Source organism: Pogona vitticeps, chromosome 3 (assembly GCF_051106095.1).
Source record: "Pogona vitticeps strain Pit_001003342236 chromosome 3, PviZW2.1, whole genome shotgun sequence".
Taxonomy (NCBI): domain Eukaryota; kingdom Metazoa; phylum Chordata; class Lepidosauria; order Squamata; family Agamidae; genus Pogona; species Pogona vitticeps.
The window spans coordinates 99,169,798-99,196,941 of NC_135785.1; the positions used below are offsets into that span (position 1 = coordinate 99,169,798).

At 39.6% G+C, this 27,144-nt stretch overlaps 1 protein-coding gene across 50 annotated transcripts in view; it reads left to right on the forward strand.

The window, feature by feature from the left end:
* The window catches only part of ANK3 (ankyrin 3), a 543,412-nt gene that overhangs the window by 457,244 nt on the left and 59,024 nt on the right, over nt 1–27,144 (forward strand). For 19 of the 50 annotated variants that reach the window (XM_072995141.2, XM_072995142.2, XM_078390938.1 and 16 more), the window contains 3 exons: nt 1,383–1,485; nt 11,959–12,065; nt 22,388–22,612. In XM_072995141.2, the coding sequence (XP_072851242.2) occupies nt 1,383–1,485; nt 11,959–12,065; nt 22,388–22,612 (435 nt within the window). Of the gene's footprint in view, nt 1–1,382; nt 1,486–11,958; nt 12,066–17,741; nt 17,775–22,387; nt 22,613–27,144 lie in introns of all 50 variants that reach the window. The other 31 variants (XM_078390918.1, XM_078390937.1, XM_078390935.1 and 28 more) reach the window with 3 other exon arrangements.

The window sequence follows — 27,144 nt, forward strand, 5'->3', positions numbered from 1 at the left end:
CTTATTTAAGTTGGTCAAGTGAAACACCAGGGAAAATATTATAAATGGCATAGATTTTGTGCATCTTGTAAAAACTTTCTTCTGAAGTGCAAAGAGCATGCATAAAGTTGCTAGACTTATATGCTTAAGGAAAAAAAAACTTTGAAACACATTTCTGTTATGCTGAATGGAATTATTTTATTTTATCTCCCTCCCCCCTTTTCCACAACAACACAACAGCAAGCATGTCTGAATGTGTGGCATGTTTTCTAACATATGTTATATGTAGCTTCCAGGGTTAATGTACAAGACACTGAGACGTAGCATTTTCCTTGATCTCGGTATAGTCAAATTATTTTCCTTTGAGCTTGCAAAGAAGATGACTGATAGAAAAATAATTTATTATTATTTATTTATTAAGCACATTTCAACTGTTTGAAGTGCCTCTCTTGTTTTATCTTCATAATTTTTTAGCTCTGTTCTTGGCTGAAAGTTAGCGAGCAACGCTGGGAGCGGACTCACGTTAAAACTTGCCTGTTGCAGCATCAGAGTCTTCGTGTAATTGCTGTCCATGGTCAGCCTCACCTGATATAAATCATGCAGATGAGATAGCCCTGTACATATTGTGGGGCTAGAAGATCTCTCTCTCCCCCCCCCCCCCATCCTACTGCAGTAGGAGCATGTAGCACTTCCTAAACTGAAAGGGTTGGCCATAAGTTGAAATCAACTTGATAGCACGCAGTTATTACTATTAAATTAAAATGCCATGTCAGAAATTGGGTTAGCAAACAAAATCAGAGTTCTAAGATCTTAATATAAGAAAACTTTCACAGTAGCCAGTAACATTTTAACAAGATTATCATTTGCTCAAAATGTTTTTTAGACTAGGGCATGAATCCCACATAACCTCAGACACCTTCAGGCTTTGAGAAAACTTGTTTTAGGTTAGAGTGGGCATATCTGAAACATATACATTTCAATACATTTACTGAACTCCAGCCATATAACCCCCCCCCAAAGTTTAAAATGAATGTGATAACAATCAGTACAGTCCTCAGCATTCCTACTTAGCAGTAAGTCTCCTCTGCCTTTGTTAGGGCTTACTCTCAAGTAAGTATGCACTGGGTTGCAGCCATTTGCTTGATCCAGAGGTACCCTTTCTCCATTAAAAAGTTCTTCCTTCGTTGGGAAAGACTAGGAAATTTCTGAAATTTAAAAGCTGGGAAAAAAACCCACACATTTACAGTCTACATTCAAAGTGCAGTTTTAGCATCTTTTAAAATGATATTTCGTCAGCTACACATTTTATGACCTTTGTTCCCTGGAAGTTGCATGTATTAATTTTTCTTTTATTCATCTCATTGTCACCTTCACACTCTGTGGTTAATTGTAAATACAACCAGCCTCCGCTCCTTCAGTTCGGATAGGTCCTATACTCTGAACAGAAGTTCCTACGCCCGGGACAGTATGATGATTGAAGAACTGCTGGTGCCATCAAAAGATCAGGTAAGTTCTCTGAATGCATTAAAATAAATAGATGTGTCACATTTTATCGCCCACCTCTGCCCAGTTCTCTGCTAGTACCTAAAAAGTTTGCTTTTCTCCAATGTACACAGTTTGATCTACCAACTTCACCACAGCCTACAGGTTACATATTTTGGGCTGCTGGGCAATGAATAAACTGCAGTGCGGAGAAGCAATGGAAGGCATCCGGAGGCCCCACCCACCCTGCTGGGAGTCCGAGCATGGCTGGGATTGCCCGGCGCGGCACGGCTCCCAGCAGCGGCAGCAGTGGCAGAGAACCTCCGGATGCCTTGCAGGGCTTCTCTGCTGCCATGGGAGGCATCTCGGAGGTCCCCCTCTTGCCGCTGATAGTGGCTCTGAAGCACTGTTGGCAGCGGGGGGGGGGACCTCCAAGATGCCTCCCATGGTGGTGGAGAAGCCCTGCAAGGCATCCGGAGGCACAACCTGTGGCCTATGGACTGGAAGGGGCACTTTCCCTGCCTCCCCGTTTTGTCCGTAGGTCGATTCTCCGGCCGCAAGTCGAAGTTAAATTTTGCGGCTGGAGAAGTCCGTAGGTCAAAAAGTACGTAAGTGGAGCCGACTGTAAGTTGAGACTCCCCTGTATAAAGTGTCTATGGCTTTTGCAGATTGAACAGTGTGTGTGCCTACTGTAGTTTGTATGCTGTGTTTTGTTAGCAGAGGCAGGTTACTTTTCATGATTTGAAACTGAAGCTAATGATAGCTAAGCGACTGAGTAAAAGCAAATTCCTCTTCAAGTGTTACCAAATTGGGACATTACTTTTCGATAGAAGGAAATCTCAGGGTGAAGCCAATATGGTTTTGTAGTCTGATGGGGAATTATAGAAAGATTCTTCAAGCTGCATATAGTTGCTAATGCCAACGAGGAGGCAATTATTTCAGTAGCAAAAAAGCTTGCTTTGCTAAATGAGTGTTAAAGGTGATGGACTTCATTTTTGCTATATATCACAAAGCAGCATAAAACAAAAGGCAATCTGAGTAGCAGTATGGTAGGGCATTGTCTGCATTGTGCATATGCTGCAGTAGGGTTATTTGTCACAGCAGCTGATTTTTGCTCAGCACGAAAAGGGCTCTTTGATTATCCTGTTCATAATATCCCTTTGGAAGAAGTTGTGAATTCCTCTTAAACCTCTTTCCTTTGAGCATGATGTTGTTACAGGATACAACCTATGTAAAGGCTCAGCTACACAATGAGAAAAATGTGAATGAATCAGCTGTGAAGTGGCACCCTGGAAGTTGGCTTTCCTTGCATTAATTCACTTCAGCCAATCCTAACCACAAGAGGGTGGAGGAAATCAGCCTTGTTTCCAACTCATTTAGCATTTGAATAATCTCCTCCCGACATCCACTGCTTGGGTCTGCTTCTTTCCTCCTTCCCTTCCCTTTCTTCTTTTCTTTCTAGTTTTACTGTCCTAGCACTAGGACAGGTAAGTGGCCAAAGAGAGAGAGAAAAATGAGGAATTGCCAGAGACAGGAGGAAGTTTTCAGTAAGCCTTGTTTCCAGCTTGTTATGTTGGCTCTGCTTTGACTATCCAGATTTGCTGGAGGCATAGTTAGAGCAGACCTACCTTTAAACTTCCTCCTCTCTGCTCACTCTTGGTGGATTTTTCCCTAGCACTAAATTAGCAAGCTTTTAAAAGAAGAAAAGAAAGAAAAGAAAAGAAACAATTGGAAGAGAAGACGAAAGCAGACTCAGGTACCAGCTGTGGAGAGCAGGGGATTCAAACGACAGCTGGTTTCCCCACTACTCCAGCCTCTCTCATTGCTACTATAGCTAGCTGAAATAGCTTGGCGTTACAATGGTTACAAACTCCTTCACATCACCTCAAGCAAGTACACCTCCTGAACAGCTGCAAATGCATTTGATTCCAAAAAGGTAGAACCCTGAGCGGTGGAAGAAAAGGTTATGGCAGTGGAGACGGGGTGGGGGGGGGGAACGCCAGGCTGATTTGCATAGACTTTTTGTGCCATGTAGTCAGTGGAAGATATTGTGAACCAGATGGTCCCGATCCTGAAGCATTTCTTGTATTATTTGTCAATGTGATCACACCCTAAGTTGTTTTATGATAGACAGTAGGAAACTCTGTCTTTGCCTAAGATGTAGCATTCATTATTTGAGTGAAATGCCTGTTTTACTGTTGTGACGGCACCATAGCCGTTCTTTGGAAGTCAGAGCTTCTCTCGGGCCACGAAAAAGGCCAGAGCCGAGTACTGTTCTCTCATTAGATAGGTCTACTTATTTTGGTATAACAGTTGGAAGAAAATGACACAGAGTTCAACACTATATTTTTTGTTTTCCTTCTGGGAAAAAAAAACATGAGAAAAGACTAGAGTTAGGAATGAGAGCTTAACAGGGCTAGATTCATACACATAATACAACACCCAACAGCTAGTGTGCCAGGGAACACTTTGTAGGAGATGGTATTGTGAGGAGAGGAGTCGGCAAAAAGGGTTAACTCTTCCTACCTCAAAACATATGCCCCTGTACATATGTTTAGAAAGCAGTGTGGGAGAAGCAGCAATGGCGGGAGGGTTTACAAAAGGATTACATTCACTGTTTTCATTTGCAACTTTTCTGATAGTCTTCCTCTCAAAGCAGCCCCCCCTGCTGTTTCTTTCTGTCGACAGGATTTTAGTAGCTATAATTGGGCATGATATTCATTTTTATAAAAGATTATGTCATTCTGCCATCCCCAAAAGGATCTCAGTACACCTAACAAGAACACCACATATGTTTAGAAGCAAAATATCAACTCTTATTTCTAACAATCAAAATTAATGTGTCATGGTAGTACATAAAACAAAACAAAGAACCAGTAAACACCAATTTTTTGTGCAGAAAATTTTTTTGAAAGGAGAACTATAAATTCAGCTAAAAAGGTAAACTTTAAATGGTCTCTCAGCTTTACAGTAACTTATTTTTATCATCTATCAGCCCCTGCCATCTATTAGATGCAGCTCTACTTTCTTATCTGGGGTTTTCAATGTCCTGAACAAGCAGAGGCTTAAATATCTTACAGGCATGTTAGGAGGAGTGGAAACCTTCCTTTGGCCTTTTCCCCCTTTTAATTTGGGAAAACATTAATTGTCAAGATACTATAGACACAAAGAACTACTGTCACTAGATTTGAGGGGAGAATGACTTCTAGCTCTGAAATGATTGGCAAAATAACTCCTATGAGTCAGAATCTTGTGCTTGTACTTAGACACCCAATTAGGCACATGCCCAGCAATGCAGCCAGCTCATTGTTAATGAGCAGCAATTTGCTGCCAAGAGTTAAGGAATTTCCCTTATCAAAGCATAAAGCAGCAATAGGATTCTGGCCATGGTTTGTGAATCAGATAATCAGGGTTCGTTATAATGGGTCAGTTTAGCAGTCACAACCCTCCTGGTCCTCAGTCCAAAATTTCAGTGAACAGGGATTAATAGAAGAGTTAATAATGCTGCCAAGAAGTTCTTTTTTAACACAACCGCATGCCTTTTTATAGATAGTAGCGATATAGATGAAATAATATGTACCAAGGAATACAGGGAGTTGCACTGTTCTGTGCCATTTGACTGTTATACCAATTACGCAACCAGGAGGCTTAGAGGGCGGAGAGACATGTCAGCAAGTGCTTTTCTTTATATGAGAGATTATTATAGTTTTGGCTGAAGTTGCAAAGAGAAAAGGTGGCAACAGCAGGGTGGAGTCGTGGCTTAATCTGTGCTTGAAATTGTATTACTACTTTTTTGCCTCTGAAGTCACGTGGAGGAGAGTGTTCTAAAGCAGCGGTTCTTCACTTTTGCCCTCATGTTTTAAGACTTCACCTGTCAGATGCCCCAGACAGCATGGCCAAAGATAAGAAACAGAAAGAAAGAGTCAAGAGCCACTGTTGAGTGCCACCAAAGAAAAATCGTTGAAATTCTTTAGGTGGTCATGCCAGGCCAGAAAGAGCAGTTATGTAAGGCTGTGGGAGATCCTCCTTAGGGTCAAGTCACCTGATCCTGGAACTGAAATGGAGCCTCTGGCCAGCTAAAGAAGTGATACAACACACTGGAGGCGAGCAGTTCCTTCTACTTGATGGAAGAATGAGCTATGTACCCAAGCCTTTCTGATGGAAATTGTTTCACAACCTTATGTCCATCATTAACATGAATGTGGTTTTATTTCACTAGTTCAAGAGAAACTACCTTATGCTAATTCAAACGATTGGTCCCTATAACCTAAGACTATTTCCTTTTGTTTGGTTCTACCTCTCACTGCCTTAGGCAAGGATCCTCCCCATCCCTGTGACTCTTTTAACTTGGAGATATAATGGTTGAATCTGGAATTATATAACAGGTCTGTGCTTAACCATTTAGTGCCAGGTAACTGGCTAGATACTCTGGCCATCTCATGAGAAGAGATGACTCCCTGGAAGAGACCCTGATGATAGGAAAGTGTGAAGGCAAGAGGAGAAGGGGATGACAGAGGATGAGATGGTTGGACAGTGTCATCGAAGCCACCAACATGAATTTGACCCAACTCCGGGAGGCAGCGGAAGACAGGAGGGCCTGGCGTGCTCTGGTCCATGGGGTCACGAAGAGCCGGACACAACTAAACGACTAAACAGCAGCAACAACAATAAACTGGCTACATATCACCTGAAAATGACATATGCCCATAAACTAGATTGTCAGCAGTCAAAGATAGGCAGCCCATGATACAAGCGGTGAGAGTGGTTCATCCATTACTCAAACTGTGAGCTGCCTTTGTTCCCCACTTGTCAGTGATATTTCAGGAATATTGTGAAACAAACCAGATTACTTTCCCTGTCCAGAAAACATTGTGCTGAATAAGCTTTTTTTCCCTCCTACTTTTCTGATTGTTAAAGATATCCTATGTGACTAAAAGCATTGCCTTCACTGTTAGCATTGGGAAGTTAGCACATAATCAAAATTTGATTAGCTTCATAGTATCATCACATTTACCACATTTTCTCTCAGTGGCTCGGCTTTGGTAGATCTCCCAGTCCTGCCAGTGCTTACTGGGTAGCTTTGATTTCAGGCTTACTGGTGAGGCTGGGGAGCTGTCCAGCAAGTTTATGGCAGTGTTGAAAGTTGCAGAGGAGCTGTCCAGCTCTGATTTAGCAGAGCAGGATGGGATATCATACCAATTGGGCGATAACCTACCACTTTTACAATGATCTGCTCTACCTCTTCCTAGAGCAGCAGTAAAGCCTGGATCTTGTCTCATATCCATTCATGATTACAGTACTTTTCCTCAGTAGGACTGAGTCCCATGCTATTAGATGGACACAATGCTTTCTAATTTGAGCTTTCGAGTTGTTGTTGTCTCTGCTCCTGATGTGCAAGGGGGGATGGAAGAGTGTCTCAATTTGATTAATGTAACTAACGAAGCGGTGTCAGGGCCCTCCAGCTCTGTAGACACCCCAATTAACACATCTTATATGTGGCAGACCTTCTAGAAGTTGTCACTGTTTGTAGACTCCCCTTGACTCTTAAATGTGTGCCAGATTTGGTGTTGCAGTCATCTTCTGATAAAAATGAGCATTCTCAACAACATGATTTAGGGGGGCTGTTTTACCCCAATCCCAGTTGTTGTTGTTGATGATGATGTGTTCTCAAGTCAGTTCTGATTTATGGCAGCCCTTTTCAGGATTTTTAAGCAGAGAATACTCAGAAATGGTTTGCCATTTCCTTCTTCTGGAGGTATTCAGGAACTGTGCAGCTTGCCCAAGGCCACATAGGCTGTCTATTCTTTCTGACGGCACAGAACCTCTGGCTTTGCAGCCTAACTCAATGAGCTATCTCACCAGCTGTTAATCTCCAAAAATAAGCCAGCTGTTTACTATTCTGTTGCCCATCAAAACTGTTTCTCTCTTTCTGTTCCCTGCCTGTAGAATTTCCTTTCTTCTAACATACACATTATATAATCTATTCATATTTTGAAACAGCATTTGAAAATACATATTTTCAGAACTGCCTTCTCAGTTTTAGTCCTTGAGCGTTCTTTTTGTTTCTCATTTCTTATCCTCTTCCTCTGTTAAGTTGAAGATCCTATGGAGAAATTCTGACCTTTTTTCATGGTTTATGTCTTGCTTGATTTTGGGGGTTCTAGAGAAATAAGAATTAAATATAATAACCGCAGTAGCTGGATGCTACACTTAACACTTCCAAACAAATGCTAAAAATGCATTTGGAAAAATCTGTCTGGCTGTATTTGAGGAAAAATCTGTGCATAAATCAATTACTTTGTTTAAAAAAAATCAAGACAGTGAATGCAGCAACTGGATGTCCGGTGTTTATATTGTAGAATGGGGATGCTTTCCGAGATGTTTGTTATCTGCAAGGAATATGAAAGAGTTCCTAATTCTCCAATGAAAGGGTTTTAAGAAGTGCTATTTATTAAAAGTTTAAATGTAGCGTTCTTGTGCAGTGACCTGGATCCAATATTTTGTTATTCCTGTCATGCTTAGCAAGCTTCTGTGCGCACAGTGGCTTTCAGTATGCTTGAATTACTGTTCCTGACTTTCCTAATTTTGGCAGGAATGACCAACCAGAACATTAACCCTCATATACTTGCACTTAAGTAGACTGATATTAAAAGTCACATTAACCACTATTAAATTTTGGCTTTCAAAGAAGATGAGATATATTTGACAATGCCATTATATAATCTATGTCCCTCTGCTAAAAAGGGGGGGGGCACCTTTCCTGGTACTTAAAATATGTCATTGTTCAAGGGAGCCCACATTATCTGAAGCACCACTTTCTACAGCACGATTTTTTCTGTACACAGTGTTTGTCTTGGAAGACCTCTCCTGTGTTATGTTGTCTTCAGAGGCTCCATCCCAGATACCTGCCAAGCCCTTTCCTGTTAAAGTGCCAGATTATGAAAAAAGTAGATATAGACAAACTCCAAAGTCCATATGATACACATGTCTTTCTAGTAAGGAAGCCAGTAAGGAACAAAAGTGTATTCAAATTTCCAGAGTCACAGATCTCTTCTTCAGGCATGATGTTACAAAAAGCAAAACAAAAACATATGGAGTGGGGATGGAAGGGACAGAGGAGGATCATGCTGTCTCTGTCAATTTTCTGTATGATTGCATACACATACAACAGTCAGTTGCTTTCTCCTACATTTGGCCAGTTAGAATTAAAATGCATAATACAGATGTATACATGCCCACAAGCACAGGTATCACACAGGAGCATCTGTCAGCAGGCTTTCATTGGTGGCAACTCCATATTCAGCATAGGTGGTCCATAACTGGAGCAGAGATGATTCCTGGGACAATTCTGCTTATTCCAGCTAGCTCTCTCTGTGTGTAAATGATGATAACAGGTTTAGATGTCATATAGCTGTGGATCCATGACTGGCAAGCATGCATGGGCTGGGTGCTGGAATGGTTGGTGGATGGGAGATGGAATGTTGGGTGCAGGGCTGCATGCTGATTGGTTGGTGCACCTGGAATGTGAAGAAAGGTAATGACAAGAGGCAGTTAGGGAGGGCGCCAGTGTGGCAGCCATTTTGGGGAGGAGGAAAGGAAGGAGTCCTCGAGGGAGTGGTGTGGGTGGAGCCTGTGCAATTAGTTCACCTCAAGTTTTGGGTGCTGGAGAGTAGCTTGCGAGGAATTGTTTATGTTAAAACTATAGTAATTGTTTTACCCTTCATCCTAGATACCTGAGAAATTAACTTTCCATTCCTTCCATTTACTTTCCCCTCCCCACCCCCAAATTCCTTTTGTTTCTTCCTGAGGCAAACTCTACTCATTATTTAGGGGTTTTTTTTGGTAACTTTAAAGATGCATAGCAATTAGGAAGGAGTGAATGTAACACCCATGTCTACTCAGGCTACTCAAAACCAGAAGGAGGAGGCAGACTTTACACCAAAGAGGCAATTTTCACTCAACACCAAATAAAATACAAACACCCGCTGGGGCTAGGAGGCACTGACTGAATGATATGGGTTAAAGGGGCAACCTCAGAGACTTTGGAGAGTTTAGGGGTAGTTTTCCTTGGGCTAATACCTAACCTAGTAGCACTAAGAAAGGAGTGACTAGGTTTAGGGTAAAAAAACCAGAGAGGTGCCTACAAGTACCTGGGAAGTGTATAACTCACTAATGTAATAGTGAGAAAGGATGCCTCCCCAGGTACGTTGTAGCAGCCTACCCCAAAATAGCAGAGTGAAAGAGTGTTCTGCTTGGATTACAAACCACCACAGCTGTTGAGCATAGACTTGGTAGTTAACCTAGGTTTTCAATGATGTGACATATAAAATAGTCTTAAAAAGAAAATTGGGTTGAATGTTCCCATATATAAAAATGAACTAAAGCTAAAACCAGGAGAAATTATTTGAGATATCATTATCTTTTTATTTTGGGAGGAAAAAAATAATCCTTTTTGACAGAGGAAGAAATATAACATTTCTAATGTGCGTTTGAATTCAGCCCCTCAGTGACTGCACATCCTAATGCACAGCTCATAAAAAATGAAACTGATAAATTATTCCTGACATAGGAACCTAAAAATTATTTTTAAAACAGTCTGGGAATTGGAGTCGGGATAATAATAGACACAGCCAGATTTCACGTACTTGGAACCTAACGTGCTATCTTTATTAATGCTTTAAATACAACCAGAAAACATGTAGCGCACTTCTGTTATACTGGATGCCATTATTTTCTTGGCTGTAAGTGGCTGTGAGATTCTGAAACTGCTTGAGTTGGTTTGTCTGGAACTATGCCTGATTCAACTCTTTGAAATAACTGAGAATGAAACTATCTTAAAGTTGAAATAAGTGGCATCTGGCCCCATCAGATGTTGACGTTCCATGTCCAAAAGAATAGTTTCCCCAACAAACAAACAGAAAGAGGTGACTTGCCATTCTTGAAAGCCTCCAAGAGAAGAGATTAAGCATTTGAAATAGATGGCACCTCCTCCTGCAGTGTTTACTTCTCCACCAGGAGAAATGCTGGGTATAATGAAATCAATTCATAAATAAATAGTTTTTTAAAAATTGCTGTGGTTTCCTACCCCCTACCCCCAAAACTGGAAGTATACCTCCAGCCACTTCTGGTTTTCTTTTTTCTTCTTCTTCCCATTTTTACATATTTTGGAAGGTCTATACTGGTTGCTCTCCTCTGAACTCGGAAGAGTTACTTTTTTGGAATGTAGTAGCCATGCTGACTATGGAATCCAAAGAGTTGACAACTTCTCCAAGAGTTGCCCTTTGTGAGATCATTCAATATATTGTGAAGGAGACATTTAATCATTTTGATTTGCCCCTTCAACAAATTTCTGGTTTCTGCTCACTGCTTGTTTCTTTTACAGCAAATGCCCAAGTCAATTCAGGTAATCTTTTCTCAGGACCTTTCACTTACCCACTAATCTGGATTATCTCAATATACATTAGGGCTGAAGAATTGCAATTAACATGCATGTGCAAAACATGGGGTTGACTCACTTCCTCCCATATTTGGCATAAAAATGAAGATTTAAAAATACATGCATAGTGAGTAGGCTGAGAATTGTCTCTAGGTGCATGATTTAGTTCTACTGCAGATAAGCATGTCTAACCCTGTAAGCTGTCTAGCCTCGAAGCCCTGAAAATGAGCTGCTTTGAGCAAGAATGGTGTATAAACATGTGTGTAGTGATGATGGGGAATAAAAAAATGATTCTGGTAATGTACATGTAGCCCCTCCCCTTCCCAGTTTTGAAGGACAAGGGTCACATGGTATACAGCAAACGTGCCATTTATATGTCCCATGCATAGAAGTGATAAAGGCAGACAATACATGATTTCACAGTTTTGGATAGAATTTGTTTAATCTTGTCAGTATGTATTTATCCAGGAAGCACATACTCTTGGATGCCTCTGTGTCATTTAGTCTGAGTTCAGGCTGAATGAGGAGATTGCTAATGAGGTCAGATTGCTGTTGCTGCAGATGGCATATTTGGCTTGGGTGTGGGTTTCCTTGGCTCAGTTCACTGTTACCTCAGGCTCAAACCACTGTCACCTCATTTTACTACGGGTCAGACAACGGCAGTATAGTTTGAATGTCAGATTGAGGAGGTACAAGTTCAAATCCACATTCAACCACGGAGGTTACTGAGTATCTTTAGGCCACTCACCATTCCTGTTTATGTCTTAGGGTTATTATGAAGATGGAATGAGAATTATAAGCTTCCTTAGTAAATATGGGATATAAATTAATAAATTGAGAGAAATAACAGAATATACTGAGTTACCTCAGATTGCTTTGAGAGCAACAGAAATACGGGTAATAAAGTACTGTGAAGATTTAAATTAATACACAACTGACTTACACTCGCTCTAGCTGTTATAAGTGCTGGGAAAGGATTTTTTAATGTCTTGATAGTGACAAACAAATATCTGACTTTGTTTTCCCTACTGAGTTTACACTTCTTGTTTGTCTCTTTGAAGCATCTGACGTTTCCCAGAGAATTTGACTCTGACTCGCTGAGACACTATAGCTGGGCTGCAGATACTTTGGACAATGTGAATCTTGTCTCCAGCCCCATCCATTCTGGGTAAGTAACTTGAAGAGCTCCCTTTTGTTATTTGCCATGAGATTATCCTTTGGTCAGGGAGAAGGGAATGGCCTGTGTCGGTTCACAGTGCCACTTCTTGTCCTGTGCAAACGTGGTTGTGAGATGAACTTGTGATGTTAGTGAAAGCATCACACTGACAGCAGCAGCAAGAATAATCCTCAGCCATATCAAAATCATTTCCTTTAAACATTTTGAAGTAATATACCAACTTTTGAATGTTACTCCAAGTTAAAAAAAATTCATTGGCCAGAATCCTATTACCAATTTATGCTTATCTGGGGGAAATTGCACAAGTTTTAGTGGCTGCTCATTAACAAAATGCTGCTCCTCAGCATGTGCCTAATCATGCAATAGAGCACATGCCCAGGAATGCAACCAGCACCTTGTTGATGGGTAGCAGTTTGCCATCAGGACTTACAGTTTCCCTTACACAAGCATAAATCAGCAATAGTATTCTGCGCTTGTATATTTTCCAAGGGACATAAAACCTGATACATGCAGGTGGTTGGGTAGTGCCAAATTCCCTCAGTTTGACTGCTGGTTACAGAAACCTCTGTTAACCGTGTGTAACCTTGTCTGCATGTATTTCCAGCTATTATTCCTAACAAAATCGCAATCGTTTGCAAACCCATTGTTGATTGTGTTGGGGGAATATGAGGGCACTGCCAATTGTGAGACCCTAGCACGAAAGTATGTTGAGGATCTGAAAGCTACTTAGCATAGCCATGGATTACTTTGAATTGAATCAGGGCCCAAACTTTGTGGACCGGAAGGGAGGTCTGTCTGTTCTAGAACCCACCATGGATTGCACCCTGCCACCACTGCCATGCTGGAAAAATTCAAATTCACCCTATGGAAATCTGATTAAAATGAGCATTTCCTGCATGGTTTCAGGACATCTTTCTGGATGGCTCCCAAATTTTGATAGCATGGTTTTGAGAAGGCTGGTGGAGGGAACAGAGAGCCTCATGACTTCCAGCAGCCCAGCTCTGATTCTAGCATTCCTCTACCCTGAAAAGGTTTCACAAAGAAGCCCCCCAAATTACCAGAAGCCAAGCATCACCTTTTCTGCCATATTTTCCCATTCCAAAGAATCTGCTTTTCAGTGTTGTACACAGAGTTGCACTGGCAAATGTGGATGGAAATTGTATCCAAATATGTATGGATCTTTAGATGTCACCTGATGAAATTGTGAAGATTTGTAAACAATTTGTTGTACAGAACAAGCTTTATTGGTTAATATCATAGGCTGTCGCAATATATCAGTAGCAACACAAAACATATATAGCACTGACATAACAGAAGTATTAAAATGACATAAATTCCCTTCTTTCTTAAGACTTTTGATGCTTGGCATATATTTTCTTTGCTGCTAAAGCAAAATTTGCTACTTGATGGTAGTAGTTACACCCCTACCTACAAGTAGCATACAAAGTTGAGTCATGGGGTTCTGTCACACAGAGATCTAAGAACGCCAGCAAAAAATTAACTTCTGGGGTGCTCATATAAAGGGCAACTTAATAAATAATGGAAAACATCTTCAGCCTCTCCTGATCCACAAATTGGAATCTTTGATGAAATGGGACTATCATATCTCTCCTCCAAAATGGCTGATGGCATACATTGAAAAAGCAAAGCTGTGAATGCTTTTTCTTAAAGGGGCTGAAGTCAGATTAACAAAACAGTTTTCCAAACCAAATGAAGTTTTGTACAGGGGGAGCCAACAAGAATAGGGCATTTGCAAGATGGCACACAAATCCAGCCACTTTGAATAAAGACAGATTTTTTTTCTTTAACCAGTTGCAAAGCTCTGCTTTGTTGTGCGAGAAATGATTCTTTTGAGTGTTCTTGTGATTTAAGAGTAGAGTGCTGAACATACCATTTAGCATTTTTGAAGATTTTTTTTTTGTTTAGGATTGAATTTTAATTTAATGTGTCATATTAAATTGTGTTGTCTTATTGGAGGGGAAAATTATACAGGACACAGTCCAGATGAACATATGCCAGTGAATGTATTCACAGCTGAGTACTTACATTCCCTGAATTTCAGACAGGTTTAAGCAGGATTAATTTGGTATGATTTGCCCAAAGTTTCCTCAAATTTACAAAAGATAAATTACTTTAAAAATATATAAATAATCCTCTATTGACGTTTTAAAATTTTATTTTCAAATGTTTGTATGTACTTACCATAATTTCAAGGTATGTTTCATTTTTTCATTTTTTTTCTTTTAAAAACATGTCTTTAATTAGCAATATAATTAAAATAGTTTTCCTACTATGAAATAAAAGTGGGAGCTATGTTTTTATATTATCATTATTGGCCTTACTATATCTGTTTATGATATGATATAAATATTATAAGAATCAAACTACAAATATTTCATTTTGCAACAAATGTGCAGAGCATATGTATGTTTTAATATTCGAGTTGTAAGGGGGGAATATAACCAGCTAAGATGTAAAACTACATGTTCTGCTTCTTGAACTTTCCTGATTATTATTAACAGCATTCTCTCTTTTATCCAGACTGATCATCTTGAAACCTCTTTATTCCAGGAAAATAAAATAGACCTATCCACAAATACTTAACACTATATTAGCTTGGTGGTGGAGGAGGAGGAGGGAGAGAAGAGGAGAGACTCTTAGCAAGAATATTTAGTCAGAATTTGATCCTAACGACTGTTGGTGACATTTGTATTCTTAGGTGACACACCCTGTTGTGTGTGAAAATAGATGCAGTGCAATTGCATTTCAAAGAGTGCATCTTGTATTACACTTGTGAGGGAGAGAACTACTTCTCTTTACTTTCACTCAAAGCTTTAAAGGTTAACTAGGAAAAATGCCAGTTCCTATAGCATGGGGCGTACATGTTTAGCCTTGATGTCTGTCAGCATTAAATTCTCAAGAATATATTTGTTTATTTATTTAATGTTTACTGCACCTTTCTCTATAGATGGACCCAGAGGGGTTTATATCATTAAAAAAGGATAGCTAAAAATAATATATTATTTACATATTTTAAAAGAATTAAATAGACATTGTATTAAAAATGCTAAATAAAAGCATTATTAGAACAGATTAAAAGTAACAAGTAATATAATCCTTACGAATTATCAGGATTGGAAAAGCCAGAGGGATGCTGAAACAACCAAATATGCTAACTACACAAAAGTCTTTACCATTTTACAACCTGCTGAAGTAGTATCATGCTGCAGTGCAAAGGTTTCTGCTCTTAAGAAAGCATATCCTTGCTACTACAGTGGGGTCTCTACTTAAGAACGTCCCTACTTAAGAACAATTCCACTTAAGAACAGCTCCATTTGCTAAATTTTGCTTCTACTTGAGAACAAAAATCCAAGATAAGAATAGGAAAAAAAACTTTCCTGCTCTTTTTTTAACCTTAGGTCATCTTAGGTTAAAAAAAAGTTCTCCCCCTAGTGGTAGAGTACGTATTAACCAGCTTTGCATTAGTTCCTATGGGAACTAATGCTTCAATGTACGAACGCACCTCTACATAACAAAAAAACAGCCAGAACAGATTAATTGGTTTTCAGTCCATTGCTTCAAAATTAGCTTCGTCAGAAGTGCTTTTAACACTGTTCCCTGACCTAAGGGGGAAAAAAAAAGAAAAAATATCCCCCTCTAGTGGTAGAAGGCGGAATAGCAGCTTCCCATTAGTTTCTATGGACGGAAAAGAGCAGATACAGATTAAATGGTTTTCAATGCATTCCTATGGGAAATGCAGATTCTACATAAGAACTTTTCCACTTGAGAACCACCTTCCAATACGGATTAAGTTCTTAAGTAGAGACCCCACTGTACAGTGGACCCTCAACCTACAGAATTAATCCGTATTGAAACGGTGGCCGCAGGTCGAAAAGTCCGTAGGTCAAGGGTCCATTTCCCATAGGAATGCATTGAAAACCCTGTAATCCATAACCGGCCCAAGAACCCCCCAACAAAAAAAGTACAATAAAGACACCTTACCTGTCCAAAGCCTTCCAGGGGTCCCCCGCCGCCACCATTGCCACTGCCCGAGACTTCTGAGGGTTTCCCCGCCACTGCCTGAAGCCTCTCGGAGGTCCCCCGCCCCGGCCAACACAGGCTTTCCCAGGGTGGACCGGGCCTACCGGGGGAGGTCTTCCCCCAGTAGGCCCGGTCCACTCCCCAGGCTTTCCCGCAGAAGCCCTGGAAGGCATCCGGAGGCAAGATCGGCGACCTACGGACTGAAAGGGGGAGGCGGGGAAAGCACCAAATTTGAATTTGGCGCTTTCCCCGCCTCCCCCTTCCGGTCCGTAGGTTGGTTCTCCGGCCGCAAGTCGATTGGAAATCTTGCGGCCAGAGAAGTCCGTACCTCCAAAAGTACCCACGTCGAGCCGTGCGTACGTCGAGGGTCCACTGTAATTGCAAATTGTTGCAAGTGTTTAAGCTAACAAAAATATGTGACTGCTATGAAAATAGCTAAAAGAGCACACGGGGAGTTTGCATCCTAGTGGTGCAGTTCTAGAGTGTGCTTATTGTACCATTGAAGGCAAGGTGAGCCAAATGAAGCCCTTCATGGTTATTGAACCGCAAGGTACAGCATTCCTTCCATTGGGTATTATGGCAACGACTGGTAGAAATGGCAGTCCAGCAGCATTTGGAGGCTCACACTTTACTCACTCATGATCTAAATAATATATATTTCTCTCTGCTTTTGTACTTGTTTCATTTTCTTGAAGACTATGTACACTCCGTTGGACTTTTGCCCTTTACCATAATGGAAAAGAAGGTGTTATCTTGGAAATGGAGTAGAAAAACCAGTTGGTGTGGTCAGGATGCAAATGTGAACTCTTCTAAACTATGGGTTGTAAATTGGATCCATTCATATCAATTTGTAAACCTAATAAAATTTCTCATCTATTTCTTATACTATGTTGAAATTAACGAATTTTCCAAAATATGCCGCAGTCATCGTGATTTATTTAGCTTTAATATTTCCTAGCTACCCACAGTCATAGAAAAGCCAGTGTAGTCTTTTCGGAAATGTTTTCTTGTTTCTGATTTCCTACTTGCAATCTAGCATCCTCCAAACTTTGGGCATTATGAATCTTCTATTCTTATATATGGCTTATTACATCAAGGGCATTCAGCTGGCCAGATTTCCTTAGCAACTGAAAAACAATTGCCACGTGCAAGCACAAAGGCAGATTTTCTCCATGTCTGTTAACATAATTTAGCTTCTTGATCTTTATCATCCTCATCATCAATTGATTTATTTAGTCCATTAATCATACGTCTCATACCAAAAGGCTCAAGATAATTTAACTTTGAAGAATGGTATGTTGGGCTAACACAAATGTCGACAGAATACTTCATTTTTCTCTCTGCTAGGATGTGTGAGGTATTACATAAACATATTATTTAGTGAAAATTTTAACTGCAGTGAAATGTACAATATATTGAAAGATATAACATGTTACATGTGTTACATGACATATGTTATAGCATTAAAAAGCCCACAGGAAAATCTCTTCCCACCGTCAAGACCAAATTGAAAAGCTTTTCTTTTATTATTATTTTGCCTTTGCTTACAATAGACATTTTCTGTTGCTTGCTGCTAATGGTCTCACATTATTTTTTTTCCAATCTGCTTTCTATATTATTTTGCAGCTACTCCTCTCCACTCCCCCAGTATGATTCAAGGTGATGACACTGTCTGTGACTCCACATTATTGCTATTATATGTATATTTATTTTTCCTCCCCACAGTTGAATGTCTAGATGTTTTTTGTGCATCCGATTTGTCCCCAGTCCTTTCCACCCTTTATTGTAGACATTTCACTTTTTTTAGCTTGTAGCATTGTGATTTAGAAATTGTCCTGTAGTTCACGTCATTAGCTTGACAATAATTTAGATGATCATTGGTTACTAATTGTACTCATACAAAGTGTGCATGAAGTGTTCAGAAACATACTGGACTGTGTCATACATCTGGGAAGAGCAGAATTTTATTGACGTTAGTTTGCAAAATTGTGTACAAGAAATTGTATATATGTAAAACATGAGTCTGATTAATTACTAGAATCTTGTTGACTTTCTAGTTAAACCAGAATTTGCCACTGACAAGCTACCTGAAGTATCATGATAAATTATAGGTGCATAGTTGGACAAAGTGTGCAGAATTCATGCATGGCAGGGCTGCAATATTGCATCTAGCATACCTCTGCAAACCTTTAGAACATTCATTAATGGTGTTTTTGAGTCTGAGTAGAGCTCCATTATTGGCTGTATGCATTTTAGTCATCATGTCATTTTAATGAGCAACAGTATGCAGAGGACATTTATATTGCAAGTATTGCAGTATGCTGCACTCCTTTGCTGAGTTAAGGATGGATCACCCAATGTGACTGGTAGGATGCAGGAAGTCCCTTAATACAAATAGGATTTTTTTTTCCCATAGGAGATAATGGAAACCATTCTCTCTTAGGTGATAAAATATCCTGGAAGAACTACATCCTGGAGGGATCATTGGAATAAAACTTTCCTAGTCCTGTTAGTCCCATCTAAACGTACTCAGGTTGGATCCTATTCGTAGAACGCATCCTGAATTTTGTTGGTCAAACAAAAATGGGATGGCATGTTGGGGAATGGCTTTTTACTGAGATTACGTTGGAAATTTCGAAATATAGCAGTTGAAGCAAACATAACAGCCAGTTTAAAGGTCTTATTCAAATGGCTGTACAGAAATGAACAAGACTGTCTAGGGAAATCTGAAAGCAAAAATCTAATCAGTACTCACCAATGGAACAGTTGAAACCTAGTATCCTAGTATCTTTTTATTCCAAATGCAATAGGATCTGTGAGTTTTCATTGGTAGCAATAATAATTATGTGCCATCAAGTCAATTCTGGAATTGACTAGGAATAAATAGCATATGCCCCTGTGACAGGCTCTTCATATGGGGTAACACTCAAAAAATTAAAAAAAGAGTAGAAGGAAGAAGCACGGTCAGTAACTATATGCCCAGTAGGATGACAGAAAACATAAGGTCATTCAGATCCATGCACGTATGCTCATGGATCAACTTACCCTGCGACCTGAAGGGCAGGTAGTAAAGATACAAGCCTGAGGTTGCTCTTATAAGCCATAGTTTCTTATTGCATTACAACAAAGCCAATCTCTTGTTAGTTTTATGGGATAATAAGGGAAATTAATTTCAGAAATTTCAGCAGAAATTTTCAGTCTGCATTCCAAAAAAGCCAGGCCTTAGATTTGCAGCCCTCTAGATGAAATTTTGAGAGTACATGGGGTTGGTGCTGCAAGAAACATACGTATCTCCTCCCTTTTCTCTTGATGAAAATGCTTCTCTCAGTGGAAGCCCATAGTTGGATCCCAGCTCCAGGTTCCAGGAAATGAAAAACTTGCTGATGAACAGAAAATATATTTTTTTCCTGGAAGATGGATTGCCTGGTGCTATTGGTCCTACTTTCCTGCTATGTGCTGCTTCAGAGGAGCTCAGTTTTGGGACATGCCACCTGTATAGATTGATGGAGGGCCTGGTATGTGTTGTGTGCGCTGTCAGTCGTGCCTGGGCTGAGCTGAATGTGTTCCCAGCTTCTTCTGGGTTCCACAGCAGATGTTTTGGATCTTTTTCAGCAGATAGTTCTATGGGGAAGTGTCCACTGAAGATGGAAAGTTTGAATAGCTCTGGTTAAAAGAATTAGGGGTATCTGAGATTATGAGATGTATTTGAACTGATTACAAAATTACAGGTTACTTTCCTCCACTGGAAGGTGTCTTTCCTCCTATAGAAAAGTGTCCCTCCTCTGGAAGAAGATTCCTAAGATAGAGACTTCTTACATCAACTTTACAGGATTTTAGATCCAACCATGTGAGAGGGAGAAAATGTGTTATTTCTTAATTTCCCTCTGAGCTTAGCCACTTACTGTTAACTAGGCAAGAAACAGTCATTAAATGACAGACAATTAAGAATTGGAACAGAGTCCAGTTGCCTGTCTCTTATCTGTGATTAAGGTCTTTGTACTCTCGCCTAATAGCTTAGCTTGTGTGTTTCAGTGCCAATATTTTTAATTTTTGCTGGGCAGTGTTGAAGAGAATCCCTCTGAATTCTCCATGATCCTTTCTCTCTTTGAAATTCTGCTTCTTTTAGTATGGGTTATAAAGCAATGAAGATTGTCTAGAGTTGCTAATAGATGAGATCCCCTTTCTATTAACACAGGCATTTTTCCTGTTGGAAATACTATGTTTGGAGATAATTTATTTGTATTTCATGCAGTCATGGTATTGATGAGTGCATTGAAGTTTTGTCAGTTATGTTCTCTTTTAGAGTTCTCTATTGCCTCCAAATAAGTGAATGAATTGGAGTAGGAATTGGGGTGGGAATTGTGTGATCTGCCAATGCTCTTTTTATGAGTCCTGGAGCAAATTAGGAAGTGCCATACCCTCCAGAATAGGAGAATTATGCCTTTAGAGAGGAGCCATTCTCTAAAGATGTCCTCTATATTCTTTGTTTTAGCAATGTCTGTTTAAAAAGGATCCTGAAGCGCTTTTCTGTTTAGATAAAATTGTATGTCACCTCCTGCTATATTTGGAGGGGTTGAAAAAATATTTTTCAGACCCCTCACAAAGTTTGCCCACCAGTGCTGCAGAAGAAGAATGCAGAAAAGGGAGAAATGGCCAGAGGCTGTTCTGAGGCTCATGAGTATTCAAGCGGTAGACCCGGCTCTAGTCTTCCTTCCCTCTAATTCTGCATTACCCCTTGCCTCTTCTCTTAAGTTTTTGATCCACCCTAATTTTCTCCAGAGTCTGAGATGGCACCCAAAGCTTATTGCTTAATGCCTCCTGGTAAGCTGGCTTCCATCTGAGATTTCCATGCATTGTCTATCTTCACTTCCTCTCAGCAGTTTGTGTCAAGGAAACGAGGTTGCAGGAGAGGGGATCCAGAGGCTTGTTACTCATTATTGATATGCTAAAAACTGTGGTTTAGGAAGGCAGGGAGTGAATATCCAATAACTACTTTTTTCAACTAAAACTCCCAGAATTCTCCAGCCAGCATGGTCATTAGGCGTTGAGGTCCAAATGAGCAACCTTTCAACATTCTAGCCCAAACTAGCGCAGTCTAAAAGACATTGTGGAAAATGGAGTGTTAAAATGGAGAAGCCATTTGTTGCATCTTTATGCTCATAGCTTAACCCATCTGCCTTGATATCTGCTGAGGCACCTCTGAGCATCTGCCCTTTTCAAAAATTCAAAAGTTCATGAAAAATTCTCAGATTCAGACATTTGTATCTTGCCCCATCTCTCTGCATGAACTGAGGCTCTACTCTAGAACATACCCAGCTCTCTCTTGCAGATGATCATAATGAGGAAAGACTGATAGTCTGAGCAGTCTGTCCTTCTATTACTGATCTTCTAATTGAGGAAAGCTTGATATCCTTCCAAGCAATTTCCAGGTTCCCATAGCTTACTGCATAGCCTTAACTTTAGAACAAAAGAATCATTCTAATTCTGGCATTTAAAACAAATAAAATTTTATTTCTAAAGTCACTTTGGTAGCCTAGCCCTTCCTTCAGTTGGCAGAAGATTGAGAAACTCTAGTGCTAAAACAATGAAAAAAAAATACCACCACAATAATAATAATTATTATTTATTACAGTCAGTGACCAAGAAGATAAAAATACATTATTTAGATAAATTACCATCACAATGTCAGTTAGTTCTTTTGTGCACGTCAAACTTGCTTTATGAAACATGTGATGCTGATTGTTTAATAATACGGTGTTGCTTATTAGTGCATGAATAATACACTAATACTAGTCACTCTAGTTAGCCATAGTATTTTTGATTATGATACTTTGTTCAGCGTAGTTGTTTTGATTAAATATTTCTCTTAACTTGTAACAGAACTTTGGGCTTTGTATATATAATTATGCCTAGTGTCCACTTAGGAAAGGGAAATAAGTGTTGAGAATTATGTTTATACCCTTTACTCCAGAGGTCACTGTGATAGCAAAATCTTATGGATGTCTGCTTAGAAGTAACCCTTTCGGAGTATGATTGGGGATACTTCCAAGTGAGTGAGTATAGGACTGCAGCTTTCAGTTCAGTAGGTCTGACATCTGCTAGAAATACATAGACTTGTGCTGTAAACGTTGCCATTTTTATTATTGATCTTCCTTTGCATTGGTTTCATTGTAACAATTTCATTTAGTCAATATTGTTTATCATATACATTTAAACTCCTGGTGATACTTTCGTCTTGTTCTTTTCTTTCTCTCTCCCCCCCCCCTTTACAGTTTTTTGGTTAGTTTCATGGTTGATGCACGTGGGGGTTCAATGAGGGGCAGCCGTCACCATGGCATGAGGATCATTATTCCACCACGTAAATGCACAGCGCCCACCCGCATCACCTGCCGCTTGGTAAAAAGGCACAAGCTGGCCAGCCCTCCACCAATGGTTGAAGGAGAAGGATTGGCTAGTAGACTGGTAGAGATGGGGCCTTCAGGTGCTCAATTCTTAGGGTGAGTTGTTCTGTGAATAGCATTTCTGACTGCCATGTTGTATTTATGATTGATTTCCTTTCCTTTTGCCATTTGGATCTATGTGTTTCCTTTTGGACAAATGTGAGCAATGGAGGTAAGCCTTCTTTTTATTATTAATTTCAGTGATATACCGAAGAAATTTATCTACGCATCTACATCATGTTTAAGTGGAGGATTGGGAAAGGGAACTGAATATACTAAAATCTTATCACTATTTATATATATTCACTGATGTTAAAGGAAGACATACAGGGACAATCTTTGGAAGCACTATTGATACGTGTCCAACATCTAATGATGATGCAGTGCCATTGATTTCAAATATGTACTTTGTAGAACATTTCTGCTCCCTCATCTTTGAAAGCTGCATGCCTATAATGAGAGAAGAATGAAGAACTAAATATGCATTTTGTAGCACTAAATTCGAGCCATCTATTAACACAAATGCAAACTGCAGACATTTTTAGTGCTGCCTTTAGGGGAAGCAATCCACTATGATGAGGAGTACATTACCTTATATGGATCCTGGTAGAACGTTCTGTCGGGAATGACAGCTTGTTCCTAATTTCCCCTCTTGTTTCTCTTCCTGCTGCATGGATGTTATTCAGTAAACTGCACCTTCCCACCAATTCTCCCCCTCTAAATGAGGGTGAGAGCATGGTTAGCCGAATCCTGCAGCTTGGGCCTCAAGGAACAAAATTTATTGGGTAGGATGTTTATCAGAAAAGATATCAAATGTCTTATAGTTTTTTTCTTTTTCTTTTGGTTTTGACTTGCTTTGTTTTTTCCCCCTTTCTTTTTGGTTTTGTGTTTTTATCATACCCATTTTTAAGTTAACAACTACAGCAACAATAAGCTTTCAGTTGACTTAACCATCACTGAAAGAAAAATCATAGTGGCTTGATTTTATTCTAGCACTGCGCCTGTAAAATTGATCTCGTGCTTCTAGGCATGTGGAATTCACTGCAAGCATTTCTGCTTTCATAACTTTTGTACATTTTTTTCTATTTTTTCAGTCAGAAATTAACTGTTTTCAGCAGCATTAAAAAAAAATACTGCCACCACTACACACACACACACACACACACACACACGGTGATGGTTGCTTGATTTCAGTCTTGTGAATAGAGAAGGTATTTACATGGTTTTGGAGCCAGATTATGGCAGGCATAGCACTGCCAAACTGGGCCATTTTCAACAAATAGGTATTTATAAAACAGGGGTGGCCAAATGCTAAACCTAAGGCAGTGGTGCCATGTCTATCTCCCATTATACTCAATATAGTTAATACTGAAAAGATTGCGAAGTATGTACAGACGTGTGAGAAATGCTGTCCTCCATCACTGACCTTTCTCAACATGGTGCAATCACTGGAATGTGTTCCAAGCTGAAACCTCAATTCATGTGGGGCAGTATTTTAACAAATTGTTGAGCTATGTATAAATTATAGGAAAGTGCTGAAGAAGCTTCTAAAACATGGAGATTTCTTTTTTATTTATTTATTTAATTTATATGCCGCCCACACTACCCAAAGGTGTGACACATTTATGCTTCTCTTTCTCCTGCTCAGTTTCCTCTCTTTTGCTCATGCTGAGTTTGATTGCTAACCAAGTAACCAGTGAGTAGCAGTGAGCCAGGAATTTGTTGTTGGTAGAGAAACCAAGAAATTACCCATTAACATGTTGGTTTCAGCACTTTTTCCCAAGCTGTGTACTGAACACGGTCATGTGGTTCCTAGCGGCTTAATAATCAGGAAGGCTAGTTTGGCCCTTTCCTTGAGTCTTTGCACAACCATAGCTAGCAGATCTCTTGCTCTTTGCAATACTTTTAAGCGGAGCAACTGTGAGAAAGAGGTAGGAAGGACCTACTTGAAAGTTTAGAATATTTGAACTCTTGCCAGTTCTTCCCCATGTGTGCACACACATGTGCATGCACACACATGCACGCACGCACGCGCGCACACACACACACACACACACACACACACACACATACAATACATATACAGCCAAAAGATACAGGGTATAGCTAAGTGACTCTTTTGCCCTCTGCTAAGCATGCCACTAACTTCTAATGCTTTCTTAAAGTGCCCAGGAATCGCGGTTTGGCCACCTCTATGTCCAAAATTGGTCCTGTTTATTCAAAGTCGATAAGTGATCTGGTTCAATAAGACTGGTAGCATGTTAGTCATTTAAAAACTGTTATGTTCCAGGTTGAAAAACCTGTGAATGAAATATAGTATATTTGCATGTATATATTTAAAATACATTAATCAGAAATCTATAATAATCATAGTTAAATTTTTATACTTTAGTATTTTGACTGCCTGCATTGGAAAGTTAAAAAGTTTCATGTAGTGTTTTGTTTCCAGTCCTGTGTTCAATACCTGTTTAATACCTTCTCTGTGAGTATTGTTTATAGTCATGCACAAAACTGTGTGAACCTTGCACAGAGAGACAGTATCTGAAATATTCACCTGCAAAGATTGTATTCCAAAGATCGTTCCCATCATGCTTAAACATATCCCAGATTGGCAGCTGTTGGTGAAGATGAAGGGAAGGAATAGAATTGCTGGTACATATCTTCTTTTTGAGGTGTTAGAACAAATTCCCAAATACAATATTTAAATAACAATTGGAACTGTGCAGAAATAGAGAAAGATACAGTTTGGCCAGAGCCAAGCATCTTTCATCCAAGATGTATTATTTAAGAATCCGCTGAAGGCACCCAGTGGTGTCAGTGGGATGTAACAGTGAGTAATTGACTGGATCATATCCTACATTAAGTGGACCATGTCCTAAATTTAAAACAAAAATACTACAGGTATTCTTATTTATAATTCTCACTAATAAACAAAAAAATTATAAGAACTGGAAAATGATGTTCCTATTTCTAATTAATATCAACGGTGAGCTTAATGGCTACACTATATGGCAAGGTATCATATAAATGGTAAATATTACAAATCATTTTTGTGGCTTCTTTTCCATGTATATAAAGGAGAAGAGTTATGTACAACCTCTGTGGGAAATTAATGATACTGTCTGTTTAATTGTCTTAAGTCTACACAGTTGCTCATGTTTCTGTGACAAAATCCTTCAAATGCTTTATTTGGCTATAAGTAAAATTTCTCCATTTTATTAAGAATGGTACTGGGGTGGGGGGAGAGAGTTGGACCTGTTTTTTTCATACTGGTCAAAACTATGCACTTGTTACCTTAGGTGGAAGGCACCCAGTCAGGTAACATCAGAGGCATCATTTTGTATAGGTTTGGATGTGTATTGCAACAACTCCCCAATGGCAATATAACTTCAGAAGTTCATGGCCCCTGTGATATGCCTGCACACCTTGCGCCCCAACAAGCTAAGCTGAACATGGACATGTGTGGTAACCAATCAGTGTTCTGCTTCATGTTGCCTCCTTGGAATGGGGGTGAAGGTCATTGTAAGCATCTGGCCATACTATGTATGTATGGTTTAGTGGGCCTCAAGTTGTTTAGGTCTGTTTTAATGACTTCATCAACCTGTGTGTTGATAGACTGTGAAAGTAAGCTATTGTGTAAATCTCAGGGCATTGGCTGTGGTTATTCCCAGCTGAATCATGGCAAAGGACAATCATTATGTGGCATAGCTAATAATTTCTACACCAGTTCCCATTTGCAGAAGTAATATTCCCAATATCCTAACTGAAGCAACCTGCTTCCAACCCAGATTACAAACTGTGGTTTGAACCTAACCATGATTAGTATTCCCATTGGGTCAATCCACAGAGCAGCTTAGATCTAACCGTGGTTGGGGAAGGAATTGCAAAATGAGTCATAGCTTATTTCTGCATATAGATCTAAATCCCAAGTAAAGTAGACTTATTGAGTCAATTGGATTTACATAAGTGGTGATAATTCAATAATTTATTTCATGTATCTGCTCTAGTTTGCGCTAGTAATTGAATTTAGGTCAGAAAATGTCAATATCTTAAATTGAATTCCTGGTATTCTCACTTGAGGAATCAGAAGTGATTACTTGACACCCTGGAGAGCTGCTGCCAGTCAAAGTAGATAATACTGGTCTGAACTGAAGCATAATTGGAAAAAATATGTGTCCATATAATGTTGCTTCTGCAATGGACCACTGTGTCTTGTTGCAAGTGAAGGCAGCTATCTCCATGGGTATACAAAATCCTAAATATTTCCTGAGATCCTTAAAATCAACTTTTTAAGACCATCTTTTTGCATCCATACACCAATGCCAGTAGGTTGTGGCATCAGATTTGAACATGGGATTCCTCATTGTCCATAGGATAAGGATTCAGGCATGTAGACAGCTAAATTGACTACAGATCATATTGAATCAATACCAGATCAACAGCAGCTTTTTCATGTGAAAAGCTGCAGCTTATCTGATAGTGATTCTAGATGGAAATATGAGCTAATAGAAGGCTAGAGAGAGGAGCATGGGTGTCCAACACTGGTGATCTAGTTCTAACAACCCAGTCCAGTGCATGATCATTTGGGA